Source organism: Podarcis pityusensis (genome assembly GCF_964106645.2).
Source record: "Podarcis pityusensis genome assembly, chromosome: 3".
NCBI classification, from domain to species: Eukaryota; Metazoa; Chordata; class Lepidosauria; order Squamata; family Lacertidae; genus Podarcis; species Podarcis pityusensis.
The window spans coordinates 1,148,900-1,158,361 of record NC_138026.1 but is presented as its reverse complement, the minus strand read 5'-3'; the positions used below and the strand labels follow the sequence as shown (position 1 = coordinate 1,158,361).

The window sequence follows — 9,462 nt, the reverse complement described above, 5'->3', positions numbered from 1 at the left end:
TTTGTTTAAACATGGTGCAAGCCCCTTTTATTAAGTATGACCATAAATAAATATATATTTACATGTTTACAGAAAAATTAGAAATTTCCCCTTCATTTTAGTAAAGCAAGGTGTATAACTGGAAATTGTTCTCTACTATAAAAGTAAAGTGCTTTATAGAGGGCAGTTTACACAACTGACTTGATAGTCCTAGTCCTCTTTCTTAAGCAGAAGTCCTACTTCATTCAACTTCACTCTTTCCTGTGCAGGTCAGTATAGCCTTGTCTCCTGGTGTCCCATCGGCCCTTGTGGGCGCCACAGGAATCCCCTCCCTCGCCCCCTCAAGGCCTCAAAGCCAGTGTGGTGTAGTGGTTAAGAGTGGTAGTCTCGTAATCTGGGGAACCGGGTTCGCGTCTCCGCTCCTCCACCTGCAGCTGCTGGGTGACCTTGGACCAGTCACACTTCTCTGAAGTCTCTCAGCCCCACTCACCTCACAGAGTGTTTGTTGTGGAGGAGAAAGGGAAAGGAGAATGTTAGCCGCTTTGAGACTCCTTCGGGTAGTGATAAAGCGGGATATCAAATCCAAACTCTTCTTCCCCTGTCCACCTGCCACGCTTTGCTCGGCCTTGGGCTGCTCCTGGAAGCGCAGCCCCCCAGCGGCCTTCAGGAGACAAAGCCTGTGCTGCCCAGCACCTGTGGCCTTTGGGCAGTGCCAGGCGCCCCTTTGGAAACCGGAGGGAGTGAGGAGAGAGGGGATGAGCTGGGGAGGGGAAGAGGGGAAGCCACAGAGCCTAGGGGGAATTTCTTTTCCATAAAATGCCACTGCAGGGGACTCTACACTGTGTGGTGGTGGTGGTGGTGGGGCTTAATGGTAGTGCAAATTACAATCCAGACTGAGACTCCAACAGGGAGCAAAAGGTGAAAACACATTATGCCCCACATATGAGGGTCCTGATGCACATCAGCCCCTTGGGCCTGCCATTTAGTGCTGAAAGCAGCCCAATTCATTTCAGTCAGAACATGTTTCGCATTTTTCAATTGGCTGTTGCAATGCAAATTGCTAGGCTTTGTCTGTGGTGTGTCCGTGTTTGCACATGCGTATCTGAACATCAGTTTTCTTCCAGTGAAGTTGGTATTTTATTGTGCTTTGTGAGAACAAATGCATTGTTTGGCTCAAACTTAACTGTGTTAGCTTCTTGAGCAATTTACTTGTGCTTTGTACTAGCAAGGCCCTCACAACCACCATTTTGTAGGAGGGCCCACAAGTTTTTCTGATTTTCCAGATGTGCCTATATGTATGAAAAGTTTGGGCGGTCCTGCTTCAAACATTGCAAAAAGCACAAAAAACAAACCCACCCAGAAATGCTACAATCCAGCAAGGAACTCGTTTGAGGTGCCTGGATACCTACTTTGCTGTGCTGTATCTCTCACTCTGCCCTGAAAGTCAGAGTGCCCAGTTGCTCTGGCACATCTACTGGTCCCATGACTGCAACAGGGCTGGGGAAAACACGACCATGTGTTGCAGGATTAGCGGGGCTCTGGCACAAGACGGCATTCAGCTTCTTATGGCGTTGGGACCCTCATCACTGAATTTCTTCTAGCATCAAGCAGATATTATAATTAACTTTCCAGACAGTGCATGGTATATCGAAGAAATATTTTGTTAAACTAATACGCCACAGTTCTTTACAGCCTATACGAAGTCCATGCTTCCATTATTCACCAATTATTTCCATGCTTATTGCCACATCAGGGGAAAGAGCCCAGAGGTCTTCCAAGCTTCTCAGTTTAGCAAAGAATATGCCTTTGAAGTGCTTTCAGAAGCTGAAGAAGATGCTGGTTCTGTAGAAGAGACTTGATATTTTCCTGCAGGACACAAAGGCAAAGTAATGTTCAAAAAATGTTGTTTCATTATTGGACATGTAAAGCACACACACAAACCCCTGCTCTGCCACTGTCAATGTGGCTGGCTGTTGCCAGAAAGTGCTCTTCTTGCTTGTTTAAGAGAACACAGCATAAAGTTAAACATTACTGCTTGAACAGTGTGCAAGAATAAACCACATTCAATTGTACTGCAATCACCATCGGTTTCCTTGCTGTGTACAGCATGCTTTGCCCTTTCTATCCTCCAGGGTCATATTCACAGAGGAGGGGGCTATCAGTGGCCCCCTAGCCAGGATGGCTCTGCTCTGCTCCTGCACACCACTTGCTGGAAACCAGGGGAGGGGAGGGAGCTGCTCTTGGGCTCATGTTTTGCTCCCTGGTTTCTCACAGGCATCTAGTGGGCCACGTGGCAATAGGGTGCTGGACTGGCTGGGCAGGGCCTCCTCCAGCAGACTCCCACCTTATGCCTGGCTGAAGGGTGGCTTCGATTAAGGCAGAGCTGTCCCTCTGCTCAGCTCTGGAATGGGGCCAGGGTCCCCGCAGCCACAGGAAGACCCTGAAATGGGGGGCGGGTCTTGGGGTAGAGAGAGGATGGCGCTGATCCAGCCTGGGATATGCTGGATTGCAAGTCTGTCTCGCTGCTGTTGAGTGGCAGCATTTGACCTGATCTGTGCCCAGACTCAAGCTCATGCGGCCATCGGGGTCTGTTTAGAGCCCAGGCCCCCTCCCCTTCCTCACTGTCTGCTGCCACTGCAGATACATTGCTGCCCTCTAAGGGTGGGAGTTTGGATTGCACCCTTATTCTGGCAAGAGGGCTTGGGCTGAGCTGTTGAAGGCCATCCAAGACAATGTTGTACGTGGGTCTCCATTGTTGAAGTGCAGCCTTTTAGGCACTGTTATCGCAGAGGCCCCCAACTGCTTTTGGAGGCTGATGGTAACCATGCTTGGAAAGCGCCTTCCCCTCATAATGAACTGAACCATCAGGGCATCACTTCCAGCAAGCAATGCTTTGCGCATCTGGCTTCTAGGGCATATCTGGCTTGTTGATGTTTTAGCACAGCAGTTGGCCTTGCAGTGCCTTGAAATGGCATGAATCTGAAGGCCCAACTTACAGAAGGACATTTGAAATTGTACAAGGAAGTTGGTTGCTGATTACATACTGTACCTGTTTTGCCAAACCAGTTGTTTAAAGTTTTTGAGAATGGAGAACTGATGGAAAGCATAGGCGCTGACATGCCTTGGGATGTTGACTGTAAGACACAAGCACATCTTAGTGAAGAGCAAGCAGCATTTTCTATAGGACAGGCTTTTATTTTGTCTTAGCTTTAATCTGGCATTTGTGGAAAACCTCAAACTTAAAACTAAGTTAACTAACTTAAAACTAAGGATTGTCAAATTGAGCCCTGAACCAAATCAGGGGGCCCTTGCACAGTCCTCGTGCAAACCATAAGCACAGATAGAAAAGTGTTGGAGATAGCAAACATGTCCCTTGCACCAGAGTATGTATGGCGGAACCATATGGACCACGGAGGGCAGCTGCACTTTTAGCCACACCCCAAACTTTGTGTTCCTCCCTTTAACTATTCCCCATGGTGCATATGTATCCTGACAAAGTCCAAGGGTCCTGGTCACATGCAGCCCCCGCACACAAACAGGAATTTGCACACAGAGCTTTCTATACAACCAAAGAAAAAGGATCCAACATTGTCTGAAAGCAGGGGGCCCCCCCTCACACTGGGGGCTGCCAACAGGGCATTTAAAGGTGTCGTGGTGCTCAGGCCTCTGAGGAGGGCCACTCTGAGCTTGCTAGCTTTCTTTTAAGTATTTAGCAATCTTAGGAAGTTATCAGACAAAACTTGCAGGTCCTCTTCAAGGCAATTTCTGTGAAATGAGACAGACTGGCTGCTCCAATTGATAAGTTGCTCAAGAGTCCTCAAGAGCCGCTAATTTCTCCCCATCTGTAGTGAACGCTTCCTGCTTTTGTCTTACTTTCAAGTTCTTGGACCCTACATTGTTTGCCCTTCCTTTCCCCTAGATGCTAGGATGCATCTTCCATGGGGGGGGTTTGTCTGAGATCAGGTAGTCCCTAGGAGTTATTTTCCGCAAGAACTGCTACACAGTAAGTGTGAATGAATGCTGAATAATCACCCTTCCCCCACCCCCCAACAAATGTAAATACTTTACAAAAAATGCTAAGGCACATCTGCTTTGTTGTTGTTTAGTCGTTTAGTCGTATCCGACTCTTCGTGACCCCATGAACCAGAGCACACCAGGCACTCCTGTCTCCCACTGCCTCCCGCAGTTTGGTCAAACTCATGCTGGTAGCTTCGAAAACACTATCCAACCATCTCGTCCTCTGTCGTCCCCTTCTCCTTGTGCCCTCCATCCATCCCAACATCAGGGTCTTTTCCAGGGAGTCGTCTCTTCTCATGAGGTGGCCAAAGTCTTGGAGCCTCAGCTTCACGATCTGTCCTTCCAGTGAGCACTCAGGGCTGATTTCCTTAAGAATGGAGAGGTTTGATCTTCTTGCAGTCCATGGGACTCTCAAGAGTCTCCTCCAGCACCATAATTCAAAAGCATCCATTCTTCGGCAATCAGCCTTCTTTATGGTCCAGCGCTCACTTCCATACATCACTACTGGGAAAACCATAGCTTTAACTATACGGACCTTTGTTGGCAAGGTGATGTCTCTACCTTTTAAGATGCTGTCTAGGTTTGTCATTGCTTTCCTCCCAAGAAGCAGGCGTCTCTTAATTTCGTGGCTGCTGTCACCATCTGCAGTGATCATGGAGCCCAAGAAAGTAAAATCTCTCACTGCCTCCATTTCTTCCCCTTCTATTTGCCAGGAGATGATGGGAACAGTGGCCATGATCTTAGTTTTTTTCATGTTGAGCTTCAGACCATATTTTGCGCTCCTCCCTTTTACCCTCATTAATTCTTTAATTGCTTCTCACTTTCTGCCATGAAGGTTGTGTCATCTGCATATCTGAGGTTGTTGATATTTCTTCCAGCAATCTTAATTCCGGCTTGGGATTCATCCAGTCCAGCCTTTCGCATGATGAATTCTGCATATAAGTTAAATACAGTGGTGCCCCGCAAGACGAATGCCTCGCAAGACGGAAAACCCACTAGACGAAAGGGTTTTCCGTTTTTGAGTTGCTTCGCAGGACGAATTTCCCTATGGGCTTGCTTCGCAAGACGAAAATGTCTTGCGAGTCTTGAGATTTTTTTTTCGCTCCCCCCCCCCCTTTATCTAAGCTGCTAAGCCTTTAATAGCCTTTTAGCAGCTAATCCGCTAAGCCGATAAGCCTTTAATAGCCGCTAAACCGCTAATAGCGCTAATCCGTTAAGCCGCTAATAGGGTTGCTTCGCAAGACGAAAAAACCGCTAGACGAAGACACTCGCAGAACGGATTAATTTCGTCTTGCGTGGCACCACTGTAAGCAGGGAGACAATATACAGCCTTGTCATACTCCTTTCCCAATTTTGAACCAATCAGTTGTTCCATATCCAGTTCTAACTGTAGCTTCTTGTCCCACATAGAGATTTCTCAGGAGACAGATGAGGTGATCAGGCACTCCCATTTCCTTAAGAACTTGCCATAGTTTGCTGTGGTCGACGCAGTCAAATGTTTTTGCATAGTCAATGAAGCAGAAGTAGATGTCTTTCTGGAACTCTCTAGCTTTCTCCATAATCCAGCGCATGTTTGCAATTTGGTCTCTGGTTCCTCTGCCCTTTCGAAATCCAGCTTGCACTTCTGGGAGTTCTCGGTCCACATACTGCTTGAGCCTACCTTGTAGAATTTTAAGCATAACTTTGCTAGCGTGTGAAATGAGTGCAATTGTGCGGTAGTTGGAGCATTCTTTGGCACTGCCCTTCTTTGGGATTGGGATGTAGACTGATCTTCTCCAATCCTCTGGCCACTGCTGAGTTTTCCAAACTTGCTGGCATATTGAGTGTAGCACCTTAACAGCATCATCTTTTAAAATTTTAAATAGTTCAGCTGGAATACCATCACTTCCACTGGCCTTGTTATTAGCAGTGCTTTCTAAGGCCCATTTGACTTCACTCTCCAGGATGTCTGGCTCAAGGTCAGCAACCACACTACCTGGGGTGTACAAGCCATCCATTTCTTTCTGGTATAGTTCCTCTGTGTATTCTTGCCACCTCTTCTTGATGTCTTCTGCGTCTGTTAGGTCCTGCTATGCAGGAGCTAAATTAAGAATTCACTATATAGGTAACTCACAGTGCAATGGCATGCATGTTTACTCAGGGATGCTGAATAGTAGCCTAGCCTTTGGTTTAGGGTTAGCATGGGGCGGGGGAATTGGGTTCTTATGCTTTTAACAGCTGTAGGACAGGCAGAAATTCAACAGATCAAGGCTTTTTTAGTATGGAAATACAATTATGAGAAAAGTTTCTCCATGACAGTACTCTCTCTAATCGTGTGTTATGCCATGCCTGCACAGCAGCCATCCAAATGTTGCCACTGATTCAAAAAGGTTGGCAGCCCCGGCTGTAAACCATTATGCCTTAAACATAAGAAAGACAGTCCATTACAAAATCCTGTTTGATGAGGATGGTGGTGATGGTGATATGTTTTTTCCATTCCCTCATTCCCTCCCTTTTCCTTATTGTGAACAGTTTCAAACACATACTCTTTATAAAGGTTGATAAAATAAAGGTTTTTTCATTCATTGTTGAGGGATTAAAATCAGAGAGAGTCTATTAAAAATTAGGCAGAGTGCAAGATTTAAAACAGTGCTTCCATTAGCAGTGGATATCTTCTGCATTTAGAAGAGCACCTTTGGCTCCAACCCACTATTTATTCCTGGAAATAATACTACCTTTGTGTGTTGTGAACTCCAGCTGGAGAGGGAACACTTTTTCCACAGAGCTTCCCATACCTGCACATTTGAAACAGAGGAAAGCCAATATCAAATAATCTCTGCAATTCAATATAATAAAATAAAGCTCTAATATTTTAAAATTCATTTCCTACCGTTCTATCTGAGAGGATTCCAAGCAGCAGAATGAATAATCCCTGCAAAATATTTTCATATTAATATTATACACATTTGTAAAATGGCACCCTAGATGCCTGAATCTAAAGGCCAAAGGATCTCTCTAATGTAATTCCAAAGAAAGAACAGCATTTCTGAACACTGATTGCCAAAGTGTATGAGGGAAAACATGGAGCCTAGGAGAAAAATAAGCAAGAAGTTTTGGATAACATTCTGGGGATTACAAACTAATCCTGATAACAAGCTTCAAAAGGTCAACAAGCAACATACTGGGGAAAGAGACCTCACATTGCAATCCTATGCGTTTCCTACTGAGTTCAATGAGACTTAGTCCCTGTTAAGTGGGATCAGAATTGTAGTATAACAGACCCTCCAAGTACCCCTATTTTTCCAGGGTCAGTTCCAGTTTCTGATTTGATCCTGGAATGAGACCTCCCCAGGTATAGGGCAGTATATTAAACAAACAAAAACAAACAAACAAACACATATGTAATGGAACAAGGAATCTTTCACAAACATTTGCTCCGCATGCAATTCTGGATTCAATCTAGAGGTGACTTTGAACTCACAGTCACAGGTGTTAATTTAGGATCAGGGCTGGCACTACAGTGCTTTGATCTCAGCATTTCTCAGGTCAGGAAATATATACTTCTAGTAAGTTTAATAGGAATATGTCCAGGGGAAGCAGGCCTGGGTCATCGGTCATGTGATGGCACGGGCTCTAGGAAAGGAGACGGCAGCCCCTTCACTCCGCCTGGCTTGTGTCAACAGGAGTGTGTGAATCGGCACTTGCATTGCTAGCAAAGTCTATTCAAACTCCTGAATGGGGGGGGGGGCAAGGTAAGGGGGGTAGCAGTCTAAGACATAGAGCAACAAAGATAGGGCCAGGTTCAGTTAACGGCTCACTATCACAGTATTTCACCAGATTTTAGCCATTTCCTCTCTCGGATGGGCAAGAGGAGAACGGGGCCAGGCACAGAAGTCCAAATTCAGTGACATCGCTAGACTCTTACCACATGAAAAGTAACTATATGAATCACCTCCTCGTGTGTACAGTGGTACTGAGGAGTCCCAAGAAATGTTGACAATATTTTTTTATCAGTTAAGCATAGCAAACAGCTAGTATCTTTTATCTACTTACCTGAAAAGCATTGAAAAGAGTAAATAAGTAGTGGAATGTTCTAGGGCTTCCAGGGATAACTGTAGCAAGACCAAATAACCAGGTGAGGCCTAAGAGTGATGTCAGAACACCGATACACTTGGTGATGCGATACAATGAGCTCTTTTCTTTATTTATTGATTTTTCGCCGATGGAACGTCTTTGCATTTTTGCTATGACCACAATGGTAACAATCACATTGACAGCGACAATGATCATGGCAGGAATGACTAAGGCCAAGAGAGCTCTACTCTCATCCCAGTTGAGTAAACAGACCTTTTTTCTTGTGTAATGTGGGTGGGTGCTGCTTACGGTGATAGCAGATATAGCTAGTGGGCAAAAGTATCCCAAGCAGAAGCTAAGAGCTTTCATGATGGTCTTGCTTGCATTATGTACGATAAAGACTATGTGGTAGAACACCATGAGGCCCAAGGTTAGCATCCAAAAGAAGACACAGAGGTAGAAAAACTGAACAAAGAATGCTGCTGCTATGCAGAGCCAGGCCTGGTCCATTTTCGTGTTTGTGTCATGCATTGCTGCTACCACAATGAACCAGACGTCTGCAATCAGGAGAGAAATCGCTATGTTCAGTATGCAAACATGGCGCATGTAGGATATTCTTGCTTTGGTCACTGATTTCCACACGACAAATTCTATGCCAATGCAGGCCACCAGGCTCAATATAGAAATGCTCACACCAATGTAAGACATGTAATCCAACGTGTCCCATGGATCGTGACCGGGAGACATCAAAATGGAGAATGAAGTCAAGTGATTACAGGAGCAAGTGACATTGTCCCCATTCTCTGTGGTTTCACAGCCAGTAACGTCCCAACCTCCACCATCTTCTGAGAAGCTGAAATTCCAAAATACACATCGAGGATTTTTCAGGGTCTTGTTATCCTTCATAAATGTCATAATGATCCTGAACTCTTCACTTAGACTGCTGTTGGCATTGATTAGTGTTGTCATCACCAAACCATTTACTATGAATTCATCCATCTTCTTATAGTGTGGAATAATAGGCCCCAAAGATGAGTAAGCCACACTGATGATGGTGGAGATTCCAGTTTCAATTTTTGCTTCGTTAATTAGCACACTACCACTGAGGTTTGAGGGCTTGGAGAATGTAAAGCTCTCGTCGTAGTCTGAAACCTTGCTTTTGTCAATGACCACACCTTTGAGCTGGAGGTTGTCATAGCTGATGGAAGGAATAGAATTGTTAATAGGTTGAAGGGAGTCAGAAAATTGCTCCACTGAAGCCAGTAATTGAGAAGTTCCATTCACAAAATCCTTCCAAGTTTTTGTTGGACTGCTGATAACCGTGTCTACTGTGGATAAAAAATTCTGCAATAATAAGAGAATAAAGAGATATTACTAAAGTCCAGTAACAAAATTATCAGTGTGCATTAGAAA

At 45.1% G+C, this 9,462-nt stretch overlaps 1 protein-coding gene across 7 annotated transcripts in view; it reads right to left on the bottom strand.

Moving 5' to 3' along the window:
- The window catches only part of ADGRF5 (adhesion G protein-coupled receptor F5), a 54,986-nt gene continuing 45,524 nt past the window's right edge, over positions 1-9,462 (bottom strand). For all 7 annotated transcript variants that reach the window (XM_080997351.1, XM_080997348.1, XM_080997349.1 and 4 more), the window contains 5 exons: positions 8,029-9,393; positions 6,866-6,907; positions 6,711-6,770; positions 3,029-3,113; positions 1-1,845 (listed from right to left, as the gene is read on the bottom strand). In XM_080997351.1, coding sequence (XP_080853477.1) covers positions 1,763-1,845; positions 3,029-3,113; positions 6,711-6,770; positions 6,866-6,907; positions 8,029-9,393 — 1,635 coding nt within the window. In that variant the 3' untranslated portion in view covers positions 1-1,762. The remainder of the gene's footprint in view (positions 1,846-3,028; positions 3,114-6,710; positions 6,771-6,865; positions 6,908-8,028; positions 9,394-9,462) is intronic.